This window comes from Hippocampus bargibanti, linkage group LG02 (assembly GCF_051943395.1).
Source record: "Hippocampus bargibanti isolate YZ-2025 linkage group LG02, ASM5194339v1, whole genome shotgun sequence".
NCBI lineage: Eukaryota > Metazoa > Chordata > Actinopteri > Syngnathiformes > Syngnathidae > Hippocampus > Hippocampus bargibanti.
The window spans coordinates 32,639,774-32,662,755 of record NC_142735.1 but is presented as its reverse complement, the minus strand read 5'-3'; the positions used below and the strand labels follow the sequence as shown (position 1 = coordinate 32,662,755).

The 22,982-nt window shown below is 46.3% G+C and overlaps 1 protein-coding gene across 13 annotated transcripts in view; it reads left to right on the top strand.

Moving 5' to 3' along the window:
- The window catches only part of LOC148902477 (LIM and calponin homology domains-containing protein 1-like), a 196,247-nt gene that overhangs the window by 89,609 nt on the left and 83,656 nt on the right, over positions 1-22,982 (top strand). For all 13 annotated transcript variants that reach the window (XM_088991062.1, XM_088991071.1, XM_088991066.1 and 10 more), the window contains 3 exons: positions 6,542-6,803; positions 21,302-21,434; positions 21,520-21,677. In XM_088991062.1, coding sequence (XP_088847188.1) covers positions 6,542-6,803; positions 21,302-21,434; positions 21,520-21,677 — 553 coding nt within the window. The remainder of the gene's footprint in view (positions 1-6,541; positions 6,804-21,301; positions 21,435-21,519; positions 21,678-22,982) is intronic.

The following is a 22,982-nucleotide window of genomic DNA, read 5'->3' as shown; positions in this document are numbered from 1 at the left end:
GTAGTCACCTCCCGTTATGACTTTTCTTGGAATCAAGGCTCTGGAGCAGTCATAGCCGATTAATAGTCATACGCCACAATCCATCGGAGGGGGTATCTCCTGAGTTATGTCGACAAGATGTTTCCATGAAGAGGCTGTTTTGCAGGTAGGAATATGTGTGCGGTCGAGAGGTCTGAAGTCTCTTGTGTAGGCTGGAGGTAGGTCAATGGAAATATTTGTAGAAAATCCTCTTACTTTAAGTCCACAAACTCTTTCGCTTTTTACGACTGAGACCCTTCCCATCATTGTGGAGAGTTTCAGTTTAACGGATCCATGTCGACCTTCAGCTTTGCACATAATTCTTGATCAACAAACGTGTGGTTGCTTTGTGTGTCCAAGAGCACATATGCTAGGACTTCCATATCAGTTGCATTAGGTGATGAAATCCAGACGGGCACAATCATTGATGTACTCTGACCATCACTTGCATTCGGAGAGCAAGGTAATGAGCATGTGCTTTCTGTGGTGGTGTTTTGTGTAGAAGGCGTCTCCGTTGGAGAACGATCTTCATGTAATGCGGTTAGGTGACTCTTTTGGCATACTCCACACTTTGTTCTATTTCGACATTGCTTGGAACTGTGAACCTTTCTCAGGCATGCAAAACATAGCTCATTTTGGAAGATGTATGTTCTCTTTTCTTCTGAAGACATTCCCATAAACTTCTTACAATTATGTAGAGTGTTCTTCTCCACAGCATATACATATGCCTGAATTTTTGGCACTTTGTAGATTGTTCTCATTGGTTGCTTGCATTGTTGTATAGATGTGTGGGTCTGGGATTCTCAACTTTGTCGCAAATGTGTTAGCTTTTGAGTCCCTACCTTTATATAGAGACGGTGCTGGAAGCAATGCGTGCTGCCTTTGATATAAACGACACAAAGTTATCGAAACTATCGTTACCTTCATCTAGCTGCTCAGTGACATGACTGTTCCACCTGGATGTCACCCAATCTGGTAGTTTTAGCAGTATTTTTTGGTTCTCCTCACAGTCGTTCAAAATTTGCAAACCCTTTATGTGTGGCATAGCATTATTATATGTTTTCAGGAAGTCACCAAATTCTCTTAATTTGGTGTATTCCTTCCCACCAATCTTTGGCCATCCATTGAGCCTTTCTCTGAAGGCTCTCTGCACAATAAAGGAATTATCATATCTGGTGTTAAGCCGATCCCATGCTTGTTGATAGGCTTCTTCGTCTCTTCGATAAAAGCTGCCTTCTAGACAAGATTTCGCCTCCCCTGCTATGTACCTTTGTAAATACAGTAAAGTCTCGTTATATCGATATCGGATATATCGATAGTCCCGGTTATATCGATACTATTTCTATGCACGCACGGAGAAAATTACATGCAAACAGGGTCGGTTATATCGATAGTCCCGGTTATATCGATATTTTTTCGGACTCCCTTGAATATCGATATAACGAGACTTTACTGTAATACAATCTATCAGCAGGATTTGAGCACCACCTCTCTATCAAAGCTTTGAAGCTTCTACTCCACTCAATAAATTTCAGAGGATCTCCTGAGAATACTGCAGGCTCTGGGTTTGGAAGACAACTCAAAACTAGTGATTCCTGTAATGTTTGAACCAATGTCTCAGTTAGCGGTTTATGGCATGGGTCATGGTGGTGGAAAGGCAATGTATCATTATCTTTGGTATGTATGGGGATACTGGTGACATATCATTGTTTCATTTCCTCTTCGTCAAACGCACCTAACTTTTCCTTCATGACTTTGATGTCTCTCAGATTTTCAAGCTTTTTCAACCGCTGACGTTGAGCTTCAACAGCCTCCTCCATTTCAATCTCTGCTTCCTTTGCAGCCAATAGAGCCGCCATTTCGGCCCTCTTTACGGAAATGCTAGGTGACTCGGACATGTGCTCCGAGTCGTTGACACTGGGTGTTCTAAGCTTGGAGACAGTGGAACCATATATGGACTTGGCATATTCATTGTCGCGCAGGACATGCATTTTTTTTGTTTTCTGCCATAGCATCGAAATCACCTTCATCTTCTTTTAGGCGGAATCTCATTATGTGCAGTAAGTCTGCCGTTACCACATGCATCAACCATTCTCCTAATTTCTTGATTCGGTGTTGTCTGGCTTCGGAGATTGTCATATATTTCCTTTATTTCAGCCTCAAGTTTCTCAATTTCACCTGTCATGTCCTACAGGTCTTGCTTAGGGCACCATTGTTTTAACCTTCTTTGGGTCTCTCTAACATGTCCTTTCCATTTCTCACATGTAGCTTTCAACTTGCCTTCCTCTTGAATTAACACTTTCTCTTTTAGTTCCTGCATTTTTGGTGTTAACAGTCTTTGACGAGAGGATTTTCTTATTTTTGCCTCATATGCCCTTTCGGCATTTTCATGCTCTTGCACCTCATCACACTGACTGTCGTGAGTTTGAGACATTTTAATATTTCAGAATCCCAAGTTACTTTATGGATTTATATAAAACAAATAATTTCAGTGGCAGCCTATTCAAATCAATACCGTTCAATACTGTTAAATAGCAATTTTGATGCTAATCACTTACTTTCACACATTCAAAAACCCACATTCACTATTTTCTCTGTTATTGTGGTGAATTTGTATGTTAGCTTGCCTTTGGGGAGGGAAACACCTGCGCACCGGAGGCTCCAGGATGGATGAGGACATTTCATTTGTGTGAGCATGTTTTCACTGTATCTACCCCGGTCAAGGATGATGACGCTTCGTACTGATGTCACAACGTGTGTATATATATATATATATATATATATATATATATATATATATATATATATATATATATATATATATATATATATATATATATATATATATATATATATATATATATAAAATCCGCGTCTCACCCACCATGGGTGGTGTATGTCCCCCATTTTTTTTAGCTCGGGTCCTCTACCAGAGGCCAGGAAGCTTGAGGGTTCTGCGCAGTATCCGTGCTGTTCCCAGCACTGCGCTTTTCTGGACCGAGATATCCGATGTTGTTCCCGGGATCTGTTGCAACCACTCGTCGAGTTTGGGGGTCACTGCCCCGAGTGCTCCGACCACCACAGGCACGACTGTCACCTTTACCTTCCAGGCTCTCTCCAGCTCCTGTCTGAGCCCTTGGTATTTCTCGATTTTCTCATGTTCCTTCTTTCTGATGTTTCCATCACTCGGGACCGCTACATCCACGACAATGGCTTTCTTTTCCCCTTTATCTATGACCACGGTATCTGGTTGGTTGGCCATTACCATCTTGTCGGTCTGTATCTAGAAGTCCCACAGGATCTTTGCTCGGTCATTCTCCACCACCTTGGCAGGTGTTTCCCATTTTGACCTTGGGGTTTCCAATCCATACTCCGCACAGATTTTTCGGTAGACTATGCCAGCCACCTGGTTATGGCGCTCCAAGTAGGCTTTCCCTGCCAGCATCTTACACCCTGCAGTTATGTGTTGGATTGTCTCAGGTGCCTCTTTGCACAACCTACACCTTGGGTCTTGTCTGGTGTGGTATATCCCTGCCTCGATGGCTCTGGTGTTCAGGGCCTGCTCTGGGGCAGCCAGGATGAATGCCTCTGTGCTGTCCTTTAGGCCAGCCCTCTCTAGCCACTGATAGGACTTCTTGAGATCCGCCACTTCTGCTATGGTTCGGTGGTACATCCCATGTAGGGGCTTTTCCTCCCATGATTGTCCCTCTTCCATCACCTCATCCTCTGTTCCCCATTGTCTGAGACATTCTCTGAGTACATCATCCGTTGGAGCCTTCTCTTTGATGTATTCATGGAGCTTGGATGTTTCATCCTGGACAGTGGCTCTCACACTCACCAGTCCCTGGCCTCCTTCCTTACGGCTTGTGTACAGTCTCAGGGTGCTGGACTTGGGATGGAACCCTCCGTGCATGGTGAGGAGTTTTCGGGTCTTAACATCCATGGTCTGGATCTCTTCCTTTGGCCACCGTATTATTCCTGCAGGGTATCTGATCACTGGCAGGGCATAGCTGTTTATTGCCCGGATCTTGTTCTTGCCATTGAGCTGGCTTCTGAGGACTTGCCTCACTCGCTGGAGGTATTTGGTCGTAGCCGCTTTCCTTGTTGCTAGTTCGAGGTTGCCATTGGCCTGTGGTATACAGAGGTACTTGTAGCTGTTTTCAATGTCTGCTATTGTTCCTTCAGGGAGTGAGACCCCTTCAGTGTGGACTACCTTGCCCCTCTTAGTCACCATCCGACTACATTTCTCCAGCCCGAATGACATTCCGATGTCACTGCTGTAGATCCTCGTTGTGTGGATCAGGGAGTCTATGTCCCTTTCGCTCTTAGCATACAGCTTTATGTCATCCATGTAGAGGAGGTGACTGATCGTAGCTCCATTTCTGAGGCGGTATCCATAGCCTGTCTTGGCGATTATCTGGCTGAGGGGGTTCAGTCCTATGCAGAACAGCAGTGGGGAGAGTGCATCACCTTGATATATGCCACATTCGATGGACACTTGCGTTAGTGGCTTGCCATTGGCTTCAAGTGTGGTTTTCCACATCCTCATCGAGTTTGCAACGAAGGCTCTCAGGGTCCTGTTGACCTTAAACAACTCCAAGCTTTCAGTGATCCATGTGTGTGGCATCGAGTCATATGCTTTCTTGTAATCAATCCAGGCTGTGCACAGGTTGGTATGTCGGGACCTGCAGTCTTGAGCGACTATTCTGTCAACCAGCAGCTGATGTTTGGCACCTCTAGTATTTCTACTAATGCCTTTCTGTGCTTTGCTCATGTATTGATCCATGTGTCCACTTATCTTAGCCGCAATGATGCCTGACATGAGCTTCCATGTTGTGGAGAGACAGGTTATTGGCCGATAGTTGGAAGGAACTGCACCCTTTGAGGAATCCTTCATGATCAGGATTGTTCGCCCTTCCGTTAGCCATCCTGGGTGGGTCCCATCCATCAGCAACTGGTTCATTTGTGCTGCTAGGCGCTCGTGGAGAGCTTTGAGTTTCTTTAGCCAGTAGGTGTGGACCATATCCGGGCCTGGTGCCGTCCAGTTTTTCATACCTGAGACTCTTCCTTATACATCTGCCGCTGTGATGGTAACTGGGTTCTGTTCAGAGAGATTGCTGTGCTCCTCTTTCAGAGTCACCAGCCATTGTGCACTGCTGTTATGTGCGACCTCCTTCTCCCATATACCTTTCCAGTATCTTTCAGTTTCCAGCCTTGGAGGGTCTGCTCTGCTGTTAGAACCCTGCCACTGAGCATACACTTTCACAGGTTGTGTTGCGAACAGCCTGTTTATTCTTCTGGCCTCATTCTCTTTCGTGTACCTCTTTAGGCGACTGGACAAGGCCTGGAGCCTTTGTTTGGCAGTTTCGAGTGCTTCAGGTATGGTTATCTGCATGTACCTTTTGGGTATTGGCCTTTTATTCACACCTCTCTGGATCTCCGTCAATTGACTCAGATCTTTCCGAGCCGCCTTGATTTTGGCCTCCAACCGTCTTTTCCATGGTGGGTAATGAATCTCGTGGCTCTCATGGTTGCTCTTGTAGCCGAGCATCTCTAGGATCACTGATGCTGAGGTGTATATCAGCTCATTGGTTTCCGTGATCGTTCCGGTCGGGATCGTTCTCAGTGCTGTATTCACAGTTTCCATGAGACTTTCAGGTGGTACTTCACATAGCCGTTGTAATCGGTTTCTTAGTTGCCCAGTTTTCATTCTTGCCATGATATACAGTAAAGTCTCGTTATATCGATATTCAAGGGAGTCCGAAAAAATATCGATATAACCGGGACTATCGATATATCCGACCCTGTTTGCATGTAATTTTCTCCGTGCGTGCATAGAACAAATTTGAAGGTTTCGGACGTTTCGCCTCCTATCCAAGAGGCTTCGTCAGCGGAAGAAAGCTTCTCATCAAAGGCAAGAAAGGCAAGAATAGCGTCTCTTCCAATACTTAAATCATAATAAAGTCTCTTCTGAGATGAAACTGAAGACAGAGTTCTTTTCCATGTGTTTCTAGTCCTCACCCCTCTTGATGTCCTTCCTAGGTCGCCTCGCCACCTTTAGCAAGGGTCCAAATCCAGTGTCGCATGGTTCCAACTGGCGATGAGTTCCATGCAGCAATCCGTGATCAGCCACAGGTGTGGGGCTTGAATTGCTGCCTTTCACCAGATGGGGCCAAAGCTCTCTCTGGGTGATGCCATCTTAGGGGAATGTATTTGCCCTCCAGGACCCAGCCTCTCGTGACATCACAATATCTATCTATCTATCTATCTATCTATCTATCTATCTATCTATCTATCTATCTATCTATCTATCTATCTATCTATCTATCTATCTATCTATCTATCTATCTATCTATCTATCTATCTATATCTATCTATATATATATATATATATATATATATATATATATATATATATATATATATATATATATATATATATATATATATATATATATATATATATATATATATATATATATTTTTTTTTTTTTTTAATCCACATAATTTATCCTCTTACTAGGTCGCGGCAGCGACTCCGAGTCGGACGGCCCAGCGTACCGGAAGATCCCGGACATCTACAAGGACGACATGCTGGCCCGCCGCACCTTCGTGAGCGAGCCGCGTACAGCCATGCCCTTCAACCAGTACCTGCCCAACAAGTGCAACCAGCGCGCCTATTTCGCAACGTCGCTGCGCAAGGAGAATAACGGCGACAATGACGATGGCGATTGCAAGAGCTGGAGTACGGCCACTTCGCCTGTCGGGGTAGATAGACCTTTGAGGTAGGTGATGCTCCCAGGCTCTCGTGATGTAAAAATAGTGATACCTTGGCTTACGAACTTAATTGGTCTCCAGACAGAGTGTGTAAGGAAAAAAGTGTGTATCCCAAAAATTAATTTCCCAAAGGAAACCATTAAAATGAGAATAATCGAATTCCCAGGTCGCCATAAGACATAATTTTCTACTTTCCAATTCTCTAGGCCTTAAAACTACAAAACTACACAAAATATACCTTATTTTATTTATAATAAATGTGCTATGCTATTATAATCAACGAAATAAACTGGACTGGATAATAAAGTCATTCAATAACCTTTGTGATGGTCATTGATGGCTTAATGGAATGGAGTGTCTGGTTTATCAGCATTAAACAGTTGATGAAGAATGTAGCCTTCTTCTTTCACCATCTTGAGGAATGATCCCTTGTAGGTGCTTTCTCTGCGATCATTTTACCTAGTTCATCATCAATTGTGTTCTGTTTAGCGGGGTTGATAGCTTTTTGCATCAAGTATACAGATGGCTTGTGCGGGTTATTTGTGGAGCCTGATTTATGGGATATTTTAATTTTGCAGTCTACAGTCTCCCTTTCAACTATCAAAGTTGAAACAAGTCCAAATGTCACTGTTTTCTCTCCATTTTCTCTCTCTCTCTCTCTGTTGTCTGCCTGTTTCTTTAATGTTTAACCCTCCCACCCCCTCACTGCTGATATATCTCGCGGCACAGTGGTGTGCCGCGAGATATTGTCAGGTGTGCCGCGGGAAATTATCCGATTTGTGTGCCTGTGCAGTCTAGCGCCTGGCAGAGTAATCATGTAGTACTCTTCCATACCAGCAGGTGGAAACAGCGGGTAGTTGTGCGTCACTAATTCGCTTTGAGACAAGCGAATTAGCGACGCATGGATAGCAAGTGCAGATTGTGGCTAGCGGGGACGACGGTGAAAGTGATGGAGAGGTTTTTGAAGAGGAAAAATGCTGACTCAGAAGTGGACCCTGGACAAAACCCGGACCCAAATGAAGGCCCTAGTATGGATGGAGGTCAAAAAAAAAGCAAAGACAGTGACGTCGAGCAAAGTTTCTGGCGTGAGGCAATACAACAAAAGCTTTGTTTCATTTGGATTTACTTTTACCGGAGATGCAGCGGCACCGACTCCATTGTGCTTGGTCTGTGGTGAAAAGCTATCCAACAGCGCTATGGTCCCAAGTAAGCTTAAACGCCATCTCCAAACGAAACGCCCCTCAGTCCAAAATAAAAATGTGGAATACTTTGTTCGCCTGCGTGAACAAACGGGGAAACAGGCAATGTTCATGACAAAAACCACAAAAGTAAACGAGAGAGCCCTTAAAGCTAGCTACCACGTCGCTGAACTTGTGGCTAAATCAAAAAAGTCCCACACTGTGGCAGAGCAATTGATACTCCCGGCCTGCAAAGTCATTGTAAATGAGATGCTCGGACCCGAAGCAGCTAAAGAAATAGCCAAAGTCCCTTTCTCAGATAACACAATCTCCAGACGTATTAATGAGATGTCTGCAGACATCGGAAGTGTGGTTTTGGCTCTTTGTTCGTCCAAACAGGCCCAGGTTTCACACTGAGTAAATATAAATATGAAAGATTATAAAATACTTATTTCTTTGTGTTTAAGTTAAATCCTATGTTATAATATAACATCATTCTTCAACCTTTAAAAAAAGCTTATACAGTGAGACCTCAACTTACAAACTTAATTGGTTCCCAGACAGAGTGTGTAAGGTGAAAAGTGTGTATCTCGAAAAAAAAAATCCCATAAGAAACCATTAAAATGGGAATAATCCGTTCCCGGGTTTCCATAAAATATACTTTTCTACTAAATAAGCCTTAAAACTACACACAACCTACCTTATCCTATGCATAATAAATGTGCTACGGTATTGTAATTAAAGAAATACACTGCATTGTATCATAAAGTCACTTTATTTCCCTTTGTGATGGTCATTGATGACTTGATGGAATGGCGTTGTAGGTCGAAGGTCAAAGGGACTTGCTGTTTGGAAAGAGAGGCACATTACATCTCATCTCATTTTCCGTACCGCTTATTCCTCATTAGGGTCGCGGGGGTTGCTGGAGCCTATCTCAGCTGCCTTCGGGCACGAGGCAGGGGACACCCTGAATTGGTTGCCAGCCAATCGCAGGGCACACAAAGACATACAACAGTAACTCTCACACTCACACCTAGGGACAATTTGGAGTGGTCAATCTGCCTGCCATGCATGTTTTTGGAGTGTGGGAGGAAACCGGAGGACCCGGAGAAAACGCGGGTCCGGGGAGAACATGCAAACTCCACACAGGGAGGCCGGACCGGGACGCGAACCGGCGACCTCTGCACTGTGCAGCCGGTGTGCTAACCACTCGACTACCGGGCCGCTCTGGCACATTACATGAGGACTGTAATTAAAGAAATAAACTGTGCTGTAAAATAAAGCTGTATTTACCTTTTTGATGGTCATTGATGGATTATGGAAGGAGAGTCACCTTCCATAAGGACTGTTGGTAACTTAACCTCTGGTGTGGCTTCTCTTTGCTTCTTTGGAGACTCCTCATTCTTTTTGCTGATTAAAAACCTCTTAATTGACACCTGTTGCTTTCTGACTTGTAAGGTGTTACGAGGCTGAGGCATCACATTATCGTTCATCATGTTGATGATTGTCATAGCCAGTCTTTTCTGGATGAAACTGTTCGGTAAAAGCCTGCACATCATTCCACTTTGCCAACATTGCCTTCTCCTCCTCGCCCTCAGATGTTCTCGAACCATCCGTTACGGGCTTTAAAATCCTGAATAAGCGCCGAACTTCCAGGTTGGCGCATGGCGATATCAGCGTGAATTAGCCGTGCTTTCTCGCATAAAATAGAATCGATTGCCCGAGACCGTCGCTTTAAGAGCATGGAAACACCTTTTGCAACAGACGCACCTTTGATAGCTTCTTTGTTGCGAAGGATGGTAGCGATGGTGGACTTAGCATAGCCGCGCTCTGTCGCTAAATCACACAAACACACACGTCGTTCGTGTTTCTCAATTATCTCCTTCTTCTCAGCGACGGTGATTTTATTGTGTTTCTTCTTGGGCTGAACACGAGCCTGTGGTGGTTTTTTTTCGGTGCCATAATCGTAAAAGTATAAGCAAAAAGCTGCAAGGAGGCGATGGACGTTTGCATTCAATGAGAGGGGATGTGCAAAGTAGCGTCGGCTGGAGCGCTGTTCGGTTGCCGAAGATCACTCCGCCAGAGCCGAAGGTCGTGTGCTTTCGTGTTCTTCCGCAGAAGATTATGTATTTATGTATACACACTTCCACCGAAGTGCGTAAGATGAAAATAGTTCTTATTATGAGGCTTAATATTCATAAATTTGACGTTCGTATGATGAAAAGTTTGTATTATAAGGCGTTCGTAAGTTGAGGTCTCACTGTATTACCAATATAACATATATATATATATATATATATATATATATATATAATTTAATTGTTATTAACAATATGTTATGACCTGTCATATTGCACATTATGTGTTTTGTGTATGCTGTGTCTGGTATAATGTTAATTATTAATAATATAATAAAAAATGTGGGAAAAAAAGCATACATTAACATTTAATACTTTTTCCCCCACATTTTCAGCTGGGAGTGTGCCCCGAGATAATTGAAAAAGGTTAAAAATACTTAAATACGAAAGCACACGTCTGGAAGCAGCGCAACACGGGAAAACTAATGAAAGGAAGCTGGAAACAATTTAGAATTATTTCATAAGAATTCCTGGGCAAAATATAATTAACATCAGTCCATGATTCAGATATTTTTTAGGCCATCAGAGAAGGCCTTGACGTTCCGCCACTCCTGACACTATTTGGCGCCACCGTCTGCTCGACAAACGTGCACTAATCCATTAAACCATTAAAATGAGAATAATCTGTTCCGAGGTCCCCATAAAACTAAATGTGCCTTAAAACTACACACAATATACCGTATTTTACGTATAATGAATGTGCTATGGTATTGTAATGAAAAAAATAAATAAACTGGGCTTTATAATAAAGTCATTTTATTTACCTTTGTGATGGTCGTTGATGGATTGATGGAATTGGATTGGATTGGATTGGATATGCCTTTATTAGTCTCACAGTGGAGAAATTTACATTTCACAGCAGCAAAGTGATGAAAGGAATGAAAGTAGAAAAACGAAATACATGAGCTGCTGGAAAGGCAGCCACTCTCGCGGCGCCGTCTTGAAGTCAAAAGAACAAATGGATAGCTTTTTGCATAAAGTGTCTCAAGGAGCTCTGGGTTGTACATCTTGGAAGTTGTGATATTGCAACAGATGCAGACAGACCCACTAGACTAGAAACTCCATTAATAGCTGGTTCCCTTGCTTGTATGTTCTCATCAAATTGTACAGATGGCTTGTGCGGGTTATTTGTGGAGCCTGATTGATGGGATATTTTAACCTTGCAGTCTACACCCTGCCTATGAACTATCAATAAAGTTGAAACGAGTCCAAATTTCACAGTTTTCTATCCATTTTGTTACTCTCTCTTTCTATCCATTTTCTCACCATTTCACTTTTTTTCACTTTTGTTATTTGTTTCAAGCTCTGTCGTCTCCCTTTCGTGTGTGTGTGTTTCTGTTCCTGTAACCCCTCCCCCTGCTCCCTGAAGGGAGGAGGGGACACAGTGCTGCGTGTGTCCCCTCCCTCCCTTCTCTACTACGGATCTTGACCAATCACGTGCGGGTTTAACCGAAGACTGGGGTCCGAGGAATAGAGGACAAAAAAGTCTGGTGCTTTTTCCAGCTCCATGTTACGAGCTCCAACAACCGGCTCGTTCGCGGACGACACATTACGTGTGTTTCCTGAAAAATCGTTTGTATGGCAATATTATATTCTTGCGAATTTAAAGTTCGTAAAGTGAAAAGTTTTTTTGTTATAGCGTTCGTAATCCGAGGTATCACTGTATATGTAGCGGCAACTTAAGTTCCTCTTGTCGCTAAATCAGCTCATTTCCTTTCTCGTGAATGACAACAAAAAGACGACGCTGTCATCGTTGATCCAAAAAAAATGTTCGCTTTATTTTCTTGAACAAAAAAACCAAGGCTCATCTAAACGTGTAGAGAGTAAAAATAAAAAGTGAGGAAAGATAACTTAGACACTGGCCTTTTTATACTAACACGAAACGCATGTTCACACGCTCTTAACACGATCTGAACACGTTCATAACACGATCTGATCACGTGACTTCAGATGTGACTTCAGGAGATCTGTCAGTCTGATCAGTTGACGTCAAAGGATCCGATCAGGTGACGTTAAACGATCCGATCAGATGACGTCAAATGATCCAATCAGTCGAAGTCAAACGATTCCGATCAAGTGAAGTCAAATGATCCATCAGGTGAAGTCAAACGATCCGATCAGGTGATGTAAGTCAAACGATCTGATCAGGTGAAGTCAAACGATCCGATTAGATGAAGTCAAATAATCCGATCAGGTTAGGTCAAACGATCCGATCAGGTGAAGTCAAACGATCTCATCAGGTGAAGTCAAACGATCCGATCAGGTGATTTTAGATGATCCGATCAGGTGAAGTCAAACGACCCGATCAGGTGAAGTCAAACGATCCGATCAGGTGAAGTCAAACGATCTGATCTGGTGAAGTCAAACGATCCGATCAGGTGAAGTAAGTCAAACGATCCGATCAGGTGAAGTAAGTCAAGCGATCCGATCAGGTGAAGACAAACGATCCGAACACAATGTAGGGTGATTTTAACCTGCCAAACTGAACTGCCAAAATGCTCAAAATTGACTGACATGTTTATAGTAGAAAAAAACTTTTGCAGCTCTTGTTTCACATACAGTGATACCTCAGCTCATGGACTTAATTATTTTTAATAATTAATTAATAATAATTAATTAATCCCAGAAAGTCTGTGTAATCCCTCAGTCGTACAGGAGTGGTCCATCGATGAGATGTCACATCTCGTCGCCGTCCTGGGCGCGCCCCGCCCCTCCTGTCACCTCCTCCGCTGCTCCCTGAAGACGGCCCCTCCCATCATCACGCACCTGGGTTCCCACAGCTGTTTGTCATTCCCTTGATTGTGCCTTCTGACTATATCTACCGATCGCGCAATACAGTCTCTGTCGGAGTATTCAGAAAGCTAACCTCGCGACTTCCCTTCCGTCACGTCTGCATTCTTTTTCCCTCACTCATCGCCATTGGTTTTGTTTGTGCACATGCTCACAGTAAAGACTTTTCTTGATTCACAAGTATCTGTCTCGCGGTGTACTTTGGATCCGAAACCCCGCTTTCCCTCGTCTCTTGAGTCCTGCCTCCAAGCCTCAAGAGACGCAACATGAGAAGGTTTCTTCAGCCGTCATCTGTGCAAATTTGAAGGTTTCGGACGTTTTGCCTCCTATCCAAGAGGCTTCGTCAGCGAACTATTTATTGGAAATCTGCCTTCATATTACGTATTTTCAATTTCGGGAGAAATTTGATAAACAAATTCATGGTTGTGCTATGGGCTCACCAGTTTCACCCATAGTGGCTAATCTGTACATGGAAGAGATGGAGAAACAGGCCCTCACATCATTACCGGGGACAAAACCTCGACACTGGTTTAGATATGTGGATAAGATATATGTTTTGTCATAATTAAAAAACAAGAAATTCAATCCTTCACAGACCACCTCAACTCTGTAGACATCAACATTAAATTTACTCGTGAGGACATTAAAGAGAACCAACTAGCCTTCTTGGATTGTAAAATAATTATAAAAGAGGACAGAGCGCTAAAAACAAAAGTCTTTAGGAAGGCTATGCACACTGACCAATACTTACTTTTTGACTCTAACCACCCTTTCCAACACAAACTAGGAGTTATCAGAACCCTCCACCATAGGGCTAAACTAATACCAACTAGCTTTGAAGGTAGAGAAAATGAGTCAAAACATATCAGGAGAGCACTCATTCACTGTGGGTACCATCAGTGGTCATTCAACAAATGTCCGAAAGAAAGAATAGGGAAGAAACCAAAAAATCTCAAGATACAAAAAGGAGAGGAGTAGCAGTACCTTACATTGCAGGAGTTTCTGAAAAATTACAGAGTCCTTTGGCTACACAAAATTCCTACTTATTTCAAACCGATAAACACTTTAAGGCAAAAATTAGTGCATCCAAAAGATAGGCTACCAAATGAAAAACAAAGTAACGTAGTTTATTCAATACTTTGTAAGAATGAAAATTGTAAAGAGCAGTACATTGGGGAGACTCAACAAATTCTCAAAAAAAGACTTTATCAACATCGCAGGGATAATACAAGTTGGCCTCAAGTACATTTGCACCTGCAGTACATTTGCACCTAAAAGCTAGCAACCACTCATTTGACAACAATTAGGTTAAAATCTTAGCGAAAGAACATAGATGGTTTGAAAGGGGGGTAAAAGAACCGATTCTTATAAAACAACAAAATCCTTCATTAAACCGGTCTGGTGGGTTCAATTTGGATCGTTCATACAATAGCCTGCTTAGGCAAAACAGGTTAGGCAACATTCATAATGCTGATGAGGTGATACCGGTGGGAGTGGGGCAAATAGGTCAGTCGTTAGTCAGGAATGTAGGAACAATCAGTGGGGCCACAGGGAGTGGTCCTCTGTTCCCCCAACCTGAGAGTAGGGACCTATCATAGCTGTGTCCGGCACCGCCATGTCTGGACATTAGGGATATATAAATAGGGCCGATACGACCAGTCAGACTTTAGTTCGCTGACGAAGCCTCTTGGATAGGAGGCGAAACGTCCGAAACCTTCAAATTTGTACAGATGACGGCTGAAGAAACCTTCTCATAGATTAATCCCAGAACGTGTGTTTTATGCAAAAAGTTCGTCTTCCAAACATTTATTTCCCATTAAAAACCATTAAAATGAGTAATCTGTTCCCAGGTCCCCCTAAAACATAATTTTGTACTCAATAAGCCCTAAAACTACACAAAATAATAATAATAATAATAATAATAATAATAATAATAATAATAATACATTTAATTTACAAGCGCCTTTCTGAACACCCAAGGACACTTTGCAACGAAGACAATACACAAAACAGTCAAATCATGAATAAAACAATAAATAATAAAACAGCAGATTAAACTAGACCATGAAAACAAGTTTAAACAGGTGGGTTTTCAGGTGAGATTTGAAAGTAGGAAGGATGTTGGGTGGAAGTGAGTTCCAGAGTTTGGGAGCGGAGCGGCTGAAGGCTCTGCACCCCATCGTTGTGAGACGGGCAGAGGGCATAGTTGAGGGAGGAAGAGGATCTGAGGGCCCGAGAGGGAACAGATATTTGAATTAGGTCAGACAGATAGGGTGGGCAAGGTTATGTATGGATTTAAATGTAAACAGAAGTATCTTGATTTAAATATGGAGTTTAACAGTATCACGTCACTTGAGGCTCGAAGGCAGGGCTCGAGTGACGAAAGGAAAGCGGGGAGTGTGAATCCAAAATACACGGCGAGACAGATACTCGTGAACAAAAGTCTTTACTGAGGCACGCATGAAAAAATGACAGCAGGATGAGGTAAGTGAGCGAGATCGGTGACAGCTTATCTGACGGCACGGAAGTAACAGGGTGGCTTTCAGAATACTCCGACGGAGACTGTATTGCGCAATCGGTAGATATAGTCAGAAGGGGGTGGGCGTGGGGGCTAAGGAGCTGGTTTCCACTGGCTTGAGGAGGGAAACGTGGAAAACGGGGTGGATCCTAATGGTGGGTGGCAGCTGGAGCCTCACCGAGACCGGGCTGAGGATGGCCTCGATGGCGAAGGGACCCGTGAAGCGTGGGCCCAGCTTGGCTGAAGACCCTGCCAGCCGAAGGTCCCTCGTGGACAGCCACACTTCCTGCCCGACCTGGTAGTTGGGTGCCTGTCTCTGATGACGGTCCGCCACCCGCTGGTTCCGGGATGCGGTGCGTGTCAGGGCGTCCCTGGTCTCCAGACTCGGTGGGCCCGTCTGAGGTGATGTTCAATAGATGGGACCTCCACCTGGCCCTCCTGTGTGGGAAACAAGGGCGGCTGATAGCCACAGGCGGACATAAATAGGCACCGACCTGTGGCTGCGGAGACCAGGGAGTTGTGGGCGTACTCCACCCAGGGTAGGTGCAGGGCCCACGACGCCGGGTTGTGGAGGCACACGCACCGGAGGGCCGCCTCCAGGTCCTGGTTCTTCCTCTCCGTCTGTCCGTTGGTCTGGGGATTGTATCCAGACGACAGGCTCGCCGACGCCCCTAGGGACCGACAGAAACGTTTCCATACCTTGGACACGAACTGCGGTCCCCGGTCCGACACGATGTCCGTCGGAATCCCGTGGAGACAGACGACGTGGTTAACCAGGAGTTGAGCCGTCTCGATGGCGGACGGCAACCTGGTTAACGGGACAAAGTGGGCCGACTTGGAGAATCGGTCCACAGCGGTGAGGACGACCGTCTTGCCACGGGAGGGAGGGAGGCCTGTCACGAAGTCGACGGAGATGTGGGACCAGGGTCTGGACGGTACCGGTAGCGGCCGGAGGAGTCCTGCCGGGGGCTGATGGGAGGCTTTCCCACAGGCACAGGTCGGGCAGGCCTTCACGAAGAGGGTGATGTCCCTCCGGAACCCCGGCCACCAGATCGTCCTGTTGACCCCCGGGTGACAAGCTATCTTGGAGGTGTGCCCCCAGACGAGCACCTCCGTGCGAAGAGGAGTGGTACGAACAGGCGATCCTTAGGACAGCCCCTGGGGATGGGGGTCGTCCCCTGGGCTTGCTGTACTTTTCTCTCAACCTCCCACCTCAGGGCACCCAGGATGCGTTGGGCCGGCAGGATGTTGGTGGTGGTCTCCTCCCTTTCTGCCGGCTCATGGATCCGGGATAGGGCATCGGGCTTGGTGTTCTGTGACCCTGGGCAGTAGGTGAGAGAAAAGTTAAACCGGGTGAGGAAGAGTGACTATCGGGCCTGTCTAGAGTTTAGTCTCTTGGCCGACCGGATGGCCGCCAGGTTTTTATGGTCCGTGTAGACAGTGAAGGGGTGTTTCGCTCCCTCAAGCCAGTGTCTCCATTCCTGAAGGGCCAGGACGACCGCCAGCAGTTCCCGGTTACCGACGTCATAGTTGGCCTCGGCGGGGCTGAGCCGGTGGGAGAAGAAGGCGCATGGGCGTAGCTTCTGGTCCATGGGAGAGCGCTGGGACAGAACGGCCCCTACTCCGGACTCTGATGCATCAACCTCGACCGTGAACGGTAGGGTCGGGATGACGCAGAACAGGGGGGTTGGTGAAGGCAAGACGGAGGCGGTTGAAAGCCCCCTCAGCGTCGGGCGTCCACCTGAAGGGAATCTTGGAGGACGTGAGGTTAGTGAGGGGGAGTGCCTTCTGACTATACCCTCGAATGAAACGGCGGTAGAAGTTGGCAAACCCCAAAAACCGCTGGAGCTGTTTGCGCGTCTTCGGGATCGGCCATTCCACCACCGCTTTAGTCTTAGTGGGGTCGGCCCTGAGCTGCCCCTGCTCCACGACGAACCCCAGGAAGGAAAGAGAGCGGACGTGGAACTCGCACTTCTCTGCCTTCACATAGAGCCGGTTTTGTAGGAGCCGCGCCAGGACCCGTCGGACGTGTTGCCGGTGCTCCTCTGCAGAACGAGAAAAAATAAGAATATCATCCAGATAAACGAAAACAAAAACATTGAGGAAGTCCCTGAGCACATCATTGATCAAGTTCTGGAAGACGGCGGGCGCGTTCGTGAGTCCGAACGGCATCACCAGATATTCAAAATGACCTAACGGTGTTTTAAATGCAGTTTTCCATTCATCCCCCTCCCGGATGCGGACCAAGTGGAAAAAATGATTGCGGACTGAAGGGGTGTGAAGGCTGAGTCCATGAGGGGGAGGGGGTATTTGTTTCGGATGGTGATGTCGTTCAGACTCCGGTAGTCGACACACGGACGCAGGGTTCCGTACTTTTTGTCAATAAAGAAGAACCCTGCGCCCAACGGAGACCGTGACGGCCGGATGAGTCCCGCCACAAGGGAGGAGTCTATGTAAGTGCTCAGGGCTTCCCGTTCAGGTTGTGAAATGTGAAAAAGTCTGGAGTCCGGTAATGGAGCCCCTGGCTGCAGGTCGATGGCACAGTCATACGGTCGGTGGGGTGGCAGGGATTGGGCGTTGTCTTTGCTGAACACCTCCCGCAGGTCATGGTAGCATTGTGGCACGCCCTTGAGGCAGATGGCCTCGGGTGGGCCAACGCGGGAGGGGTCTCGCCCTGCCGTAGCCGACCGCAGGCAGTTGGCGCAGCAGCAGGGGCTCCAGCCCTGATTGGTGGGACCCTCCCAGGAGATGGATGGGTCGTGGGCATTGAGCCAGGGGAGACCCAATACCAACGGCGCATTCCGAGAGGGCATAACTAGAAATTGGCGGTGCTCGACGTGGTTCCCCGCTACCCGGAGTTTTAGCGGGGCAGTGAGGTGGGTGACTCGGGCTAACAGTCTGCCGTCCAGGTCGACGATCTCCTTCGGGGGGTGGAGATCGATCAGCTGGCAGCCCAACGAGTGCGCCAGCTGGGGGTCAATGATGCACCCGTCGGCCCCCGAGTCCACAAGGGCCCGCACGGTTTGGGAGCTGGACGGGCCGATTAATTCGCTGTCCAGCTCCAACCGCGTAACGGGGGTCGTGGCTTTGACCTCCAGAGGTCGCTGTGGTCGCCGTTTCGACGGGGACTTGCGTGGACCTGAGGTCTTTGGCAGGGGACCTTGGGTGCGACGAGCCCCGGGGATAGTGCGGTCGTTCCCTCCCCCTATGATCATGGGTTCGGGGGATACCTCCAGGCGGCGCACGCGCTCGCTGCCGGGTGTGGGAGATCTGGACCGGCGTCTGGGCCGTCGGCCGCGCTGCTCCCTCTGTCCCTCCCGAAGGCGATGATCCAGGCCGATGACTATGGCGACCAGGTCGTCGAAGGTGGTGCCTGCGTCGCGGGTAGCCAACTCGTCCTTGAGGTTGGTGTTCAATTCGCGACGAAACACCCCCCTCAACGCTCGGTCGCCGTAGCCGCTGCCAGCGGCCCGGATGCGGAAGTCGACGGAGTATTCCGCGGCTGAACGGGCCCCTTGGACGCAGTCCAGTAGTCTCCCCTCAGCTTCGGACCCCGTTACCGGATGATGGAAAACCCGGCGTAACTCTGTGACGAAGTCCGGGTACGAGGTGCGCAGCTCCGGTCGGGACTCTCGGATGGCCAGCACCCACGTCTCGGCTTCTCCCGTGAGCAGGCTGGTGGTGAAGGCTACCTTCGCCTCATCGCTAACGCAGGCGTATGGATGTTGCTCAAACACGAGCGTGCACTGCATTAAAAACTGAGCGCAGCGCCCGGTTTCGCCTGCGTAGCGTGAGGGAAGAGGAAGTTGAAGAGCGTGCCTACTCACGGGCGGGGAAGACTTGGCCGTGAGAGCAGAAATGCGTGCCTCAGCCGCCTCGAAGCGTTGAGCCAGCATGGTGGTAATTTGGCTGACTTCCGCGATGGCTCGGGCCAGCTGGCTCGAACGCTCCGCTTGCACGGTCAGGGCGGCAAGGAATCTGTCTTCGCCCGCGGGATCCATAGGTGGTCGGAGTATTATGTCACATCACTTGAGGCTCGAGGGCAGGGCTCGAGTGACGAAAGGAAAGCGGGGAGTGTGGATCCAAAATACACGGCGAGACAGATACTCGTGAACAAAAGTCTTTACTGAGGCACGCATGAAAAAATGACAGCAGGATGAGGTGAGTGAGCGAGATCGGTGACAGCTGATCTGACGGCACGGAAGTAACAGGGTGGCTTTCAGAATACTCCGACGGAGACTGTATTGCGCGATCGGTAGATATAGTCAGAAGGCACAATCAAGGGAATGACAATCAGCTGTGGGAACCCAGGTGCTTGATGATGGGAGGGGCCGTCTCCAGGGAGCAGCGGAGGAGGTGACAGGAGGGGCGGGGAGCGCCCAGGACGGCGACGAGATGTGACAAACAGGGAGCCAGTGGAGCTGTTGGAGGACAGGGGTGATGTGGTGAAAGGAGGGGGTTTTAGCGATGATCCGGGCTGAGGAATTTTGGACTAGTTGGAGTTTATGGAGAAATTTTTGATTGACCCCGAAAAGAAGTGAATTACAATAATTGATACGGGAGGTGAATGCGTATAGCAGTGGTGTGAGAGAGGGACGGAGATGATTGATATTGCGGAGGTGAAAATATGCAGACCGAGTTATGTTATTTATATGGGAGTGAAAATATAGTGTGCTATCGAGGATGACACCCAGGCTCTGGGATGGGGGACATGGTAGAACTGTCAATGGTGAGAGAGAAACTGTTTGCTTTGTGAAGGGTGGATTTTGTACCGACAAGGAGAAGTTCGGTTTTTTTCGCTGTTTAGTTTGAGCAAGTTATGAGAAAACCAGGATTTAATTTCTGAGAGGCAAAGTGTAAGGGATGCAGGTGGAAGAGCGGCGTCATGTTTACTGGAGAGGTCGAGCTGGGTGTCATCCGCAAAGCAGTGAAATTGAATGCCAAAATTTCATATTACCAAGATATTACCAAGGGGAAGAAGGTATGTAATAAAGAGAAGGGGCCCCAGAACAGACCCTTGGGGCACACCAGAAGATTGGTTCCCAGGTGAATAAACCTTATTTTATGTATAATACATGTACTATTGTATTATAATGAAAGAAATAAACTATTCTATAATAAAGTCATTTTTTTTTACGTTTGTGATGTTCGTTGATGTAGTTGCCTCTTAATGATATCCGAGTGAAGTTGCCATGGTTTCTCTGTGATAATACCCTCACTCACACAGTCCCCTGCTAGCTGCTTTTCGTTAATCCAAATCAACAGAAGTTTTTCAACCTCTTCTATTGCCTGAGACTGTTGCTGAGACAACAGAGAAACACCCATAGCCACACGTAGTGGTCAATTTAGCAAACTGGTACTGGGACACTAAGTCACACAAACGCACACCTCGTTGGTGTTTTTCTTTTGTGTCCTCTTCGGCTTAACACTAGCCTGTGGTGGGGTCTTTTTTGGTTCCATGATAGCAAAAGTACTCCACTTGATAACAAACCATGTCTGCACTCGAAGAAATTGGGTGTGGAAAACTAGTCTGCCAGCCACTGTGGCGCTCCGTGTGGTTTGGTTCGTCCGGCCAAAATTAGTTTGTATGCCAAGATTCTATTCTCGCGAATTTAATGTTAGTGAGGCGAAAAGTTTGTGACCTAAAGTGTTCGTAAGCTGAGGTATCACTGTATTTCGAAAGCATTTTTAAATTTACCGTAATTTCATGAAAATCCACATTCATGATGCTTTTTAAACGACCATGTGATGTCAAATTCCCTGATTTAAAAAAAAAAAACAACAAAAACAACAGGTGCCATGTGTTTCTGTGTATGCAGCCACATCAAAACCACATCCTTTAGTGCATATCGATTTTTGAATGTCTCTTGTGTCCTACGCAGGAGTCTGAGCATGATCGACATGCGTGGGATGGATGACCCCGCCGCCATCTTGCCACCGCACAGTCACGCGCGCCATGAGCTGATGCACAGTCAGTACAGCCAAATGAAGGAAGAGGACAGTCACTGGCAAGATGTGAGCAGTCGTCATTTATTAGTAGCTTTTTTTTTGTAATGTAGAGCAGGATAAAGCCTAAACAATGTTGATTTGTGTGCGTCAGGACCTTGCCCGCTGGAAAAGTCGTCGGCGCAACATCTCTCAGGACCTGATCAAGAAGGAGGAAGAAAGGAAGTTGATGGAGCAGCTGATGACCGGAGGGGAGAGCAGCTCGCAGAGGAGGAGGAGCATCAAGACCTACCGGGAGATTGTTGAGGACAAGTAATAATTCTTATACGTAATAATAATAATAATAATAATAATAATAATAATAATATAACAAGATGATAATATAATCATAATATGATAGTAATTTCATAATAATATAATAATAATAATATTATAATATAATTATAATAATATGATAATAGGATACCGACCCGCGTGGGTTTTCTCCGGGTCCTCCGGTTTCCTCCCACACTCCAAAAAACATGCATGGCAGGCAGATTGACCACTCCAAATTGTCCCTAGGTGTGAGTGTGAGAGTGACTGTTTTATGTCTTTGTGTGCCCTGCGATTCGCTGGCAACCAATTCAGGGTGTCCCCCGCCTCGTGCCCGAAGACAGCTGAGATAGGCTCCAGCAACCCCCGCGACCCTAATGAGGAATAAGCGGTACGGAAAATGAGATGAGAGATGACATGAGATAATATCATGATAATATGATAATATCATTATAATATAGTGAGACCTCGGCTTACGAATACCTTACCTTTTGAGCTTTTCGGTTTACAAATGTTAAATTTATGAAAATTAAACCTTGAAATATGCACTACTTTTCGCGATACACACCCACCACGGCTGGCGGAGTGTTTTTCGGATCTGGTGGAGTGATCTTCGGATCTTCGGCGGAAGCACACGACCGAACAGCGCTCCATCCGGTGCACCTTTTCACACCCCCTCTCTCTGAATTCACACGTTGATCGCCTCCGAGGAGCTTTTTGCAGATAATTTTACTATTAGGAAATGAATGCAAGATGATCCCCTAATAATATAATATAATATAATATAATATAATATAATATAATATAATATAATATAATATAATAATATCCCCTTTCCAGCAGCTCCTGTGTTTTGCTTTTCTACTTTCATTTCTTTCATAACTTTGCTGCTGTGAAATGTAAATGTCTCCACTGCGAGACTAATAAAGGCAAATCCAATCCAATCCAATCACCGTCGAGAAGAAGAAGGAGTTAATTGAGAGACACGAACGAGGTGTGCGTTTGTGGCGTGACATGTGCACACCGCGGCTGCCATGTGAATCTCAGCTTGACACATCTCTCATGCTGTGTGTCACTTCCCTGAGAGTAACTTTCTACGACCATTCTAGAAATAAAGAGCCCGGTACCGTTCACCATTGCTACCATCCTTCGCCTAAAAGCTTTTTATAAAGGTGTTATTTCGTCGATGCTTTCACGTGACTAATGACACCAAAATTGTCACGTGCGAGTTGACAGCTGGGACGGGGCCGCTGCTCGCGACCTCCGCCAGCCGAAGAAGACACTTCAATTTCATTTCAACGAGTC